At 37.4% G+C, this 12012-nt stretch overlaps 1 protein-coding gene across 1 annotated transcript in view; it reads left to right on the forward strand.

The window, feature by feature from the left end:
• The window catches only part of Pkn2 (protein kinase N2), a 104265-nt gene that overhangs the window by 37439 nt on the left and 54814 nt on the right, over nucleotides 1-12012 (forward strand). Inside the window, exon 3 of the mRNA XM_048351713.1 lies at nucleotides 10798-10952. Within this exon, the coding sequence (XP_048207670.1) occupies nucleotides 10798-10952 (155 nt within the window). The remainder of the gene's footprint in view (nucleotides 1-10797; nucleotides 10953-12012) is intronic.

The following is a 12012-nucleotide window of genomic DNA, read 5'->3' on the forward strand; positions in this document are numbered from 1 at the left end:
AAATACATGTAAAGATGTCTTGTGCTCTGAGATTAGAATAATTTATCTTGCTAAAATGCTTATCCTACCCCAAACTGTATAGATTCAGTCCAGTACCTGTCAAAATCCCAAGGTCATTCTTCACAAGATAGGAAGACAAACTCTTATGGAAGCACCAAAGACTGAGCAGCCAGAATTATCTTGAGCAAAATGAACAGAGCTAAAAGCATCCAGATACTGATAACAAGTTATACCGTCCAAAACAACAACAACAAAAAAGACATCAGCCAAAGTAGTAACATAGCCTAAATAAACCTACTCACTTGTTAATTTTGGAGAAAGGTATCAGGGACAAAGCAATAGGCCATGGGGCAGTAACTTCAACAAATAATGTTGAACAAACTATTCGCATGAAGACTAATGAAAATGAAACCGTAACTCATCCCTTACAAAAGAATAAAGGGTAAAGATTTAAGCATGAGGTTAAAAAATGTACAGATTTTAAAGGGTAGCATAAAGGAAAAGCTCCATGGTAGGTAGGATTGCCGCAAACTAAAGAGCTTTTGAACAACAAAGGTAACAAATTGAAGTGATAGTCCCCCAGATTAGCAGGAAAGATTTGCAGATCGTGTATTGAGTTGGAAACTACTACCCATGTACAAGGAACTTAAATCATTAATGAGCAGGGCATGGATGGCTCATGTCTGTATCCCTAGCTACTCAGGAAATCGGAAATCTGAGGATCATGGTCGGAAACCACTCTAAGTAAATTAAATCTGTGAGATTCTGATCTCTAGTTAACTAGCAAGAAGCTGGAAATGGCTGTGTGCATCAAGTGGTACAGCACCAGACTTGAATGAAACAACCGAGTCACGAGTGTGAAGCCCTGAGTTCAAGTCCCAGTACAGGGCTGGGGATATGGCCTAGTGGCAAGAGCGCTTGCTTCGTATACTTGAAGCCCTGGGTTCGATTCCCCAGCACCACATATACAGAAAATGGCCAGGAGTGGCACTGTGACTCAAGTGGCAGAGTGCTAGCCTTGAGCAAAAAGAAGCCAGGGACAGTGCTCAGGCCCTGAGTCCAAGGCCCAGGACTGGCCAAAAAAAAAAAAAAAAAAAAATCAAGTCCCAGTACAGGCATAATAATAATTATTGTTATTATTTATGTAGTATATATTATAGTGCTTCTGTTTCATCCTGTTTTATTTCCTAGATTTCCCATTTTTTATCTTCTCAAGTCCTGCGGAATTCAATCATTTTTTTACTAATGTCTGATGTTGCTTAGTAAATGGAATATCCATTCAGGAGGGAGGTATTGATTTAGCATAGAATTAATAGTTTTGGAGGGGGGAGTAGAGGGAGAGATACAGTTAGTCAAACCAAATTCTTCTGGAGTGCAGCTTATTTTGGTTGGTGGCATCTGACAAGTCATTTTTAAGACACTAAATAAGTGATTAAGCATTATAATTTGAGAGACTACAGGTTCCTATAAAAGGTAAGCATATCTGGTCAACAAAACAGGTGGACTTTGGGGGGAAGTATAAACAGTTACTAAGATGACAAGATTCCACAAAATGTTACACTTTTATGCATTTTGAGCATGAGATTCTGCTTACTAAGACATGAACACTAAAATAATTTATGTAGTATAATATATCACAGCTCTTCTGTCAAAAGTTATGTGATCTGCTTATCATCTAACCAGACCAGTGCAGAATTGTATGTTGATTTTCTCAGTAAAAGAAGGTAGACTATCTGTACCTCTCTAAAACCTCTCTAGTGTTTTGTCAACAAAATGTTTTAATAGCTGGAGGAAAGGATCAAGATGAGGTATAAAAGTTCATCTAATTCAGAACATGAAACCTGTCTGGATATAAGTAAAATCTAAGGGCCTGGAAATAAAGACGCTTAGGTCAACCACATTCCCCATATCCAGAACAATCTAAGGATCTAGATTGTTCCTGTTTATAGCTCTAATAATACATCTTGGAAGTCACATCAATTGTAGTTTTAGATAAAATAAAAGTAGCAGAAGTAATATATGTGATGTTATATACATTATGGAGAAAACAAATTTAATCATTCTTCATCCTGACACTGGGAAATCTCTTCTTTATTAAGGATATTTTAAATTTGCCCCATTTTCTGGTGAATTCCCAAGTATTCCCACGTAAGATGTGTTCTCTGAACTTTGTCTGCCACTATATAGCCATATTATCTGGGTATCCTATTGTCTTTTAACTCTTATCATGTCTAAAATTGAATTTGTTTTCCTGGAACTCTTGTTCTAAATATTCCCTTCTGTTTCCTGTCCTCACAACGTCATCCCAGTTACCCATATCCGAAACTTGATTTAACATAGACATTGACTTATTACCAGGCCTTGAGGATTCTACCACACTTTGCCTCTAATCTTTTATCTCTTTTCCATCTTTTCTGCCAACTTAAGCATTGTTGTTTGTTTTTTTTTTTGGCCAGTCCTGGGGCTTGGACTCAGGGCCTGAGCACTGTCCCTGGCTTCCTTTTGCTCAAGGCTAGCACTCTACCACTTGAGCCACAGCGCCACTTCTGGCCATTTTCTATATATGTGGTGATTGGGAATCGAACCCAGGGCTTCATGTATACGAGGCAAGCACTTTTGCCACTAGGCCATATTCCCAGCCCTCTTGTTTTCTTTGTTTAAACCGTTCAGTGGTTCTCCATTCCCTTTAGACAATAGTAGAAATTCTAATATGTTAGAGATGCCCTTTGTATGATCTGGCATCTGTGTGTAACTTAAAATTCTTCTGCTGTTAGCCTAAAACTTTACTTTTTCCTCCTACCAATTAGTTGTTTCTTTTTTCTTTATCTTCCTATTATTTCACACACATTGATATATTGGAGATTGGAGGTTCTAAGTGGTGGATGTTATTGTGTGGATGTGAAATATCCTCCAAAAACTCATGTATTGAAGGCTTGGTCCCTAATGTGATGTTCACCATTGGGTCTTTTGAGAATTACAGAATTTGAATCTTAAAGGTTCTGACCTAATCACTGAATTAAGTATTTGATTGATTTCTAATCTGATGACTTTGGAAGGTAGTAGAAAGTAGGAGGTGGGGAAAAGAAGTAGGAAAGTAGGTAGGGCTTACTCAGTAGAAGTAGATCACTTAGTCTATGCCCTAAAAGTGTGTACTTTGTCCCCAGCTGCCCTGAGATAAACAACTTCATTGTACAACATGCTCCTTACCATGGTATATTATGTCTCACCAAGGCCCAGAGAGTCAAATGGATGGATAAATTACACTGTGAATATATGTTCACACTCGTGTGTGTGTATGTATACATACATACTGATATAAATGTATACGTATACCTAATTCTGCTCTTTGGGAAAAGAACTCTCACCATTTTGCCTCCAGTCCTTTCCATATTCCCTGGTTAGGTATTATATAACCAATTAATTTTACTGAATTCCTTATGTTCCAAAAACTAGAATGATTTTTTTTTTAATCTAGACTCTTAATAGTATAACACCTTGCCATGAATTTGTAGTACTTTAATCTTCTTCCCTTACATGCCATTGTGCATGTTCTAATTCCATCATTTATCTTCATTTCTACGAATCAGACCTCATTATTACTGTTTTGTATACAATTACTGTGACTTATATGTATGATGTATCTTCTTAGTTTTTGTTCACCATTTATTCGTATGTCTTCTTTCCAGGTAAGTTTTTTCTTCTCTAGACTGACATTTATTTTCTTAGCACTTGAAAACTGTTATTTCATGTCTTCTAGATTGCAGTGTTGATGAGGCAGCTGCTAGTTGAAGCTATGCAGATAAACTGCCCTTCTAAGTTTTATTAATATATTCTCAGTCTTCATGGTTCTGTACATTAAATATATTGGTGGAAATTTCCTCTCATTGACCTGCCACAGAATTAGTCAGGTTTCCTGATTTGAGATCTGTGTATATCATCAATTACTGGAAATTCTTAGCCTCTCTGAATATTGTACCTCTTGCATGCCTTCTCTTTCCTTTTGTCCAGTTAGAACACATATTAGTGTTTTAAAATCAGTCTCTATTTGTCTAATATACTCCAGATTGTTCCTTATCACATATATTGTTTCTAATTTCAGTTAATTTGTATTTTTTTAGTATCGTCATTCTTTTGATACCTTTTATATTTAGTTTTATGTAGTTACCATACTTATTTCACATGACATAAAATTATGTCATGTGAAATATATGAACTCTTTTCCCAGCTAATTCTAAAGTCCTGATGGATTTTTAAAAATTTAGCTTTGTAGGTTTTTAATTGTGTGCTGGAACTTTGTATTATAATTGGTGGAATCAAATTGCCTGTATTTTAAAAATTCTGTCAATTTTGCTTTATTTTATGGCTAACACATTCAGTATGTACAAATGTAGAATTGATATTTATTTAAAATTGATATGTACTTCTAGTAAATTGAACTATTTGTTACTATGAAGTAGCTCTTTTATCTGTAATATTTCTGCCTCAGAATATCTTGTTTGTTGATACAAGTTGACAGTCAAGCTTATTGATTACATGAAGCATCTTGCTTCTGTTCCTTTACTCATCTTTTTTTTTTTCAGTATTCTAGGTATGTTTTAGATGTGTCTTGCTAAGTACCAGGTAGATAGATTTAATTTTATTCATTGTGTTTACTCAGTCCAGTCTTTGTCTTTTGCCTGAATCTTATTTTATTATATTTAAATAATTATTGTTAAAATTTGGTTTTTATTTAATATATTAGTTTGCACTCAGGACTTCAGATTTGTAAACTGTAGCACTTGAGGCACACTGGTAGCACTTTTTTCTTCAGTCATTTCTCAAATAGGGTCTTGTGTTGTTCATTGACTGTGGCAGACTTTAGACCACAGTCCTCCTACCAACTGCTCACACATAGCTGAGATTACAGCTATCAAGCACCATGGTCAGCTTGTTTGTTGACATGAAGAGTCTTATTAACTTGTTGCCTGGCTGCTCTCAATCCTCCCAATCTCTAATTCCCAAGTAACTTGATTAACAGGTGCCCATTTTCATACCCAGGCCCTGTAATTCAATATTTTCTTTGTACTTTAAATGTTTCTTTTTTTTTTTTCATTTTCATGCCATTTTTAGATTATCATTTAAAAAATGTTACTTTGGATATTAAGTAGACAGTACAAGTATAATTACCAATAGCTAAAGTGGTAATCATTGTTACTTGTATGTTTTATCATAATTCTGTTTTTTTTAATACTTATATGAATTTTACTATTAGTTTGTATGGTGTGTTTTTTTTCTTTCAAATACTAGAGATTGAACTCAGGAATTTGAGGTTGTAAAACAAGTATCCCAGCCGGACGCGGTGGCGCTCATCTGTAATCCCAGCCACTCAGAAGGCTGAGCCCGGAGGATCACTTGAGTCCAGGAGTTCTGGGCTGTAGTGCACTATGCCGATCGGGTGTCCACACTAAGTTCGGCATCAATATGGTGACCTCCCGGGAGCGGGGGAATACCAGGTTGCCTAAGGAGGGGTGAACCGGCCCAGGTTGGAAACGGAGCAGGTCAAAACAAGTACCCCAAACCTTTTTGCTTTCTGTTTTTAGTTTATTTTCTAGGTAGAGTCTTGCTTTTGGCCAGTGCTGACCTTGATCCAGGATCCTGCCTAACACTGCTTCCCTAGTAGCTGGGAAGCTATTTGGTAGACATTTAAAGTCACTCACATAAAAGCTACCTTCTGAGCCTAGTGCTAGTGGCTGATGCCTGTAATCCTAGCTACTCTGGAGGCTGAGATCTGTTGATCACATTCAAAGCCTGCTGGGCAGGAATGTCCATAAGAATGCTCTTTTTTTTTTTTTTTTTTTGGCCAATCCTAGGCCGTGAACTCAGGGCCTGAGCACTGTCCCTGGCTTTTTTGCTCAAGGCTAGCACTCTGCCACTTGAGCCACAGCACCACTTCTGGCCATTTTCTGTATATGTGGTGCTGAGGAATCAAACCCAGGGCCTCATGTATATGAGGCAATCACTCTTGCCACTAGGCCATAATCCCAGCCCCCATTAAGAATGCTCTTATCTCCAGTTAACCACCAGAAACTGGAAGTGGCTCCATAGCTTAAGTGGTAGAATGCTAGCCTTGAGCTGAGGAGCTCAGGGACTAGCGCCCAGGCCTAGAGCTCAAGCCCCTTGACCACCACCACCAACAAAAAACAAATAAAAACTACTTTCTGGGCTTTTTATTTCTCTTTTCCTTACCAATTAACATTACTTTTTTTTGTTACTAAAGTGTATATTATTTAGGATTTATTTATTACTTTGTGCATTTTTTTATGTATTTGAAAATGTTTTCGCTGTTTCCTCCCCCCCCCCCTTTTGTTTTCCTGTTTCTTAAAGGTATTTTCACTGGATATACAATCTAAAGAGATACTTGAATCCTTCAAAGAAATTCTTATTCTTCCTTGTACCTTTTAATCTTATAATTGGAAAGTCTGTAGGCAACCTAATTGTAACCTTTTCTTTGTGTACCTGAAGATTTCTGTCTTTGATTTTTCTCGAGTTTCATTATATTTTCATGTGTTGAAGTGGCAGTTTTTATATACATGTGCCCTTACATTGGCTGTTGATTACATATCTTGAATTGATAGATTATTCTTTTCTAGTTCTAAAAAAAACTGTAGTCATTAAGAACTTTACATATTTATTGTCCGGGTTTGTTTTTGTTTCTGTATTTTGCTGGCACTAGGGTTGGAACTCAGGGTCTCCAACTCTTTTGGCTTTTTAAACAAGCTGGCATTCTACAAACCACTGGAACCACAGCTCTTCTTCTGGCTTTCTGCCAGTTCACTGGAGATAAAGGCCTCAGAGACTTTTCCAGCAGGGTGGCTTCAAACCTCCATCCTCAAATCTCAGCTTCCTTTAGATGCCCATGCCTGACACTTCACATATTCTGTGATCATGAGGTCCCTTAAAAAAAAAAAAAAAGGCAAGTGGTATGGAAGAGCATTAGTGTGCTTAATTTAAGTGATAAAGGAAAAAGTTTTAGATATACTCAAAGGTGGCAGGTTTTCAGCAGAAGTTGGGCCAATTATGGAAAAATAAATCAAGCATCCTCAGTACTGAACTGAACTCTACATCCTGAACGTTCCAGGTTTTCAAATTATTTCCAAGTATCTACATCCCAGAACAAAGCTTAATGTTTCCAGGAATGAACACCCAACAATGACTCACAATGACTGCCATCTGACCAGAGATAATTGGTTTTTATTGCTGTGTTAAAAATGAGCTGGGTGTCATTGGCTCACATCTATAATTCTAGTTACTCAGGAGACTTAGATATACGATGAGCATCATAGTCCACCGACAGCCCAGGCAATAAAGTCCATGCGATTCTTTATCTTCAATTAACTACCCAAAAGCGGAGCTGTGGCTGTGGTAGAGCACTAACCTTGAGCAAAAAAGTTCGGGGACAGCAAGCACCCAGGCCCTGAATTTAAGCCCCAGGACCAGCACTCAGACAAAATGAATTAACACAAATTTAGTGAACTGATTGACATAGATGTTAGAACTACCTTTTGCAACACATTAACTTGTACTTGGATTTTGTCTCCTTGTTTCTCTTAACATCACCTCCTGTTTTTCAAGATTATATCTTTTTCAGTATTAAACTATTTTCCTATCTCTGATCTAATATCTAATATTAAACTTATCACAATAGATAAGAACAAATCCTGGGGCTGGGGATGTGGCCTAGTGGCAAGAGTGCTTGCCTCGTATACATGAGGCCCTGGGTTCGATTCCCCATCACCACATATACAGAAAATAGCCAGAAGTGGCGCTGTGGCTCAAGTGGCAGAGTGCTAGCCTTGAGCAAGAAGAAGCCAGGGACAGTGCTCAGGCCCTGAGTCCAAGCCCCAGGACTGACCAAAAAAAAAAAGAACAAATCCTGGTACTCCAGATACCTATAATTTCTGAAGAAAAACAGATTTCTCTCTCTTCCCACTTCCCCCACCCTCACCCCTTCCCTTTCTCTCTCCTTCTCTCTTCCCCTTCCTTCTCTCTCTTCCTTTCCTCTTCCTCTCTCCCTCTCCCTCCTTTCTCACTCTGTCCCTCCCTCCCAGTACTGAGGCAATGGTGCTCTCTCTTCTTAAGGCTCCACTTATGGCTCCTTTGGGTAGTTAATTGGAGGCAACAATTTCACAGACTTTCCCACATGGGCTATAGCTTTCAACCACAGTCCTCAGATCTCATCCTCCTGAGTAGCTAGCATTATAGATCTGAGCCTTCAGCAACTGGCAATATAATACTGTATAATATTTTATTGGATAGAAGAAAGTGTATTTGAAAACAAAAGAATGCATCTGTTTAGACTGAACAGGGAAGGTTTCCTGGAGGAAGTAACATCTATTCTAACCAGTATATAAGAAAGGAAATTAATTTTATTTCTCAGGAAAAATAATAAGTGAACATAGAATTGGACAGAAAAAATAATAGTGGAAGGTTAATAACTTGGAGCTATATAGTATAGGACTTCAATGATTAGCTATGGAGTGGGTACTATTATTTAGTAGACATTGCATTAACAACATTTCCATGAAGGATTAGCCCTGCCACAAAATATCTAAATATATAACAGTTTGTATTGGTTATGTTTATAAAGGTATAATTCGTTGGCTTATCTTTGGTGCCTCAACTGGAACTTTTTATAACATTTATAAAATCTCACAGATGATTGTTAAAATTTATTGAATTTGTATAGCATACATTTTAAACTGGACTATGATGTTTAGAAATTAGAAGCATGCACAGTTTCTTTATTAGTTACCTCCCACATACACATCTGATTTTTTTTGTAATTTTAGCAATAAATGCATCATATGGTAAAATGTGGGTGGTATTTGTCTCAAGAATTTGCTTAAGGATTAATGACACATACATAGATAGGTTTGTATGCATGTGCAATTATACTGGTTTGTATACAAATGAACATACAGAGTCTAGTACAGTTGTTTACAAGGCTATTAAGTGATTGCACACTAATTAATAAGATAGAATTCAGAAGAGAACTGACTAGGTTTACATGTAGGTTTTGCCACTTACTGGCTGTGTGACCCTTGGAAAGCTTTAAGTTTCTCTGATCTTTGTAATTTGTAAGATAAATTTTCTTATTTTGTAAGAAATAAGACTATAGGACTGTTTATGAAAACCAATGCTTATATTTTAAAAGCCCTTGGATTGGTGCTTGCTTTTAGTAAGTTGTGTATTATAGATTTAAAAATCACCATTACCTTTATATCAAGTATCTCTTTGTGATAATAAATTATATTTTGTTTTTGAACTAGTGAGTTTTAAAGAGTATAAAGCCAAATATATATTGATCAAACTACATCAGTTAAATTCATCTTCCATTGCATGGGAGAACATGGAATCCTGAAGCACAAATAATGTGTAGTTTGGGCAGTTTTCAGTGATTGTCAATCCGAAACAGGCCTGGTAACCTAGTGTTTTTAGCCTTTTGACAAGTAATGGAGTTAGTGTGGATTAGAAAACAAAGTATTGGACTTCAATATGAAGAATTTTACTTAGATCATATAATTAGTAGAAGTGGTAGGATAGTTAAATTATCTTTTTTGAAAATGTTGTTGCTTAAATATAAGCAGGATAATATTCTTTAGACTTGATTGTTGGTCTCCCTATATCTCCCTACCATGAGTTTGGTATCAGTCAGTCAATATCCTTGAAACACTTTTCATTGTGATTAAATATCCTTGCAGTAGAAAACAAAATGTGAAGGCTTAAATGCTTATCCTTAAGTTATTGGTAATTAACACTGGCACCATACATATTTCAACAACCGTTGGTTCTGTTTTTACAATAAATCAACTTAATAAAATTCATGTAATGTTTGAATATGGTTTGTTCTCAGTTTAGGTAGCGTGAAGTTCACTTACTTGCTGAAGTTAAGTTACGTTGTTTTGCTTAATTTAAAAATAATAGTGCTGTAAGGCACCAGTGGTCACTCCTGTAATCCTAGCTATTCAGGAAGCTGAGGATTGCAGTTCAAAGCCAGCTGGGGCAAGAAAGCCCACAAGGCTCTTATCTCTGATTAGTTCAAGCCCTAGCACTGGCACAAAAAGAAAAAGCAAAGTTAGGATAATAGTGTGTGAAAACCATGCACAATTGCCTAATTCAGTTTTAAGTAATCACTTTTATAGGTTATGGACTCTTCCTTAGCAAGTTGTCTTGCAACTCAAATATTTCTTTGCTTATATGTTGAATTCTTATTTATAATCCAACAATAGTCCTTACACTTGTTGTAAGCATACGGAGATTCCATTTAGGTGAATTCAAGTTTACCTCAAACTGCTCCATTGTGTGTGGAGGGAGGGGTATGGGGGGGCATTTGTAAAGCTTCAAAGCAGGGCCTTGGCGCTGCCCCTGAGCCTCTTTGTGCTTAAGGTTAGCTCTCTACAGCTTGAGCCACAGATCCACTTCCACTTCTGGGATTTTTGAGTGGTTCATTGGAGATAAGAGTCTCAAGGGGACTTTCCTGTCCTGGATGGCTTTGAATCTCGATCCTCAGATTTCAGCCGCCTGAGGACTATAGGTGTGAGCCATAGGCGACTTGGTTAAAACTACTCTTTTGAAAATAATTTTTTATTTTTATTAGCATATATTAATTATACAAACTATTAATTATACAAATAGTGGTTTTCATTTTGATGTTTTCATGCATGTATATAAGGTGCGTTGACCATATTCACCCTGTCTTCTAGTTTTAAACTGCAGTTGGTCCTAAAAAGTATCCTTAACATAATGTTCTATTTGCAGATTGCCCAAGGACTCCAGATACACCAAATAGCGACCCTCGTTGTTCTACTAGCAATAATAGACTGATGGCTTTACAAAAACAATTGGATATAGAACTTAAAGTAAAACAGGGTGCAGAGAACATGATTCAGATGTATTCAAATGGGTCTTCAAAGGTAAGTACAACAACAAAATATAATAAGCCCTTATTATCTACAGATTCCATCTTTGTGAATTCACCTACTTGCTTAAACCTCTTGGTAATTCCCAAATCAGTAACGGTAGCAGTTTGAGTATTGATGGACATGTACGGAAGAATGAAAATTGGAGTTGTCTGACATGCATGGTCCTGCTGAGGCTGAAACTAAGTACCCTTTCTACAAGTCTAAAATTATTTTAAAACAAAAAATTTATTTTAGGGGCTGGGGATATGGCCTAGTGGCAAGAATGCTTGTCTCCTATACATGAAGCCCTGGGTTCAATTCCCCAGCACCACATATACAGAAAATGGCCAGAAGTGGCGCTGTGGCTCAAGTGGCAGAGTGCTAGCCTTGAGCAAAAAGAAGCCAGGGACAGTGCTCAGGCCCTGAGTCCAAGCCCCAGGACTGGCCAAAAAAAAAAAAATTAGAATTCTTTGCTTATATTGAGTTTTATGTCACCAGCTAGTGTTTTATTTTTTATTTTTTTTTTTTGGCCAGTCCTGGGCCTTGGACTCAGGGCCTGAACACTGTCCCTGGCTTCTTCCCGCTCAAGGCTAGCACTCTGCCACTTGAGCCACAGCGCCGCTTCTGGCCGTTTTCTGTATATGTGGTGCTGGGGAATCGAACCTAGGGCCTCCTGTATCCGAGGCAGGCACTCTTGCCACTAGGCTATATCCCCAGCCCACCAGCTAGTGTTTTAGATCTACTCAAAGGTGGCAGGTTTTCAGCAGAAGTTGGGCCAATTATGGAAAAATAAATCAAGCATCCTCAGTACTGAACTGAACTCTACATCCTGAACGTTCCAGGTTTTCAAATTATTTCCAAGTATCTACATCCCAGAACAAAGCTTAACATTTCCAGGAATGAACACCCAACAATGACTCACAATGACTGCCATCTGACCAGAGATAATTGGATAAGTAACAATTTTTGTTCTACCTCTGAACCACGCCACCAGCTCCTTTTTGGCATTTGAGATAGGATTTCATTTCCTTCCCAGGTACATATCTTTACCCCAGTCTTCCTATTTTATCCT

Source organism: Perognathus longimembris, chromosome 7, assembly GCF_023159225.1.
Source record: "Perognathus longimembris pacificus isolate PPM17 chromosome 7, ASM2315922v1, whole genome shotgun sequence".
Lineage (NCBI taxonomy): Eukaryota > Metazoa > Chordata > Mammalia > Rodentia > Heteromyidae > Perognathus > Perognathus longimembris.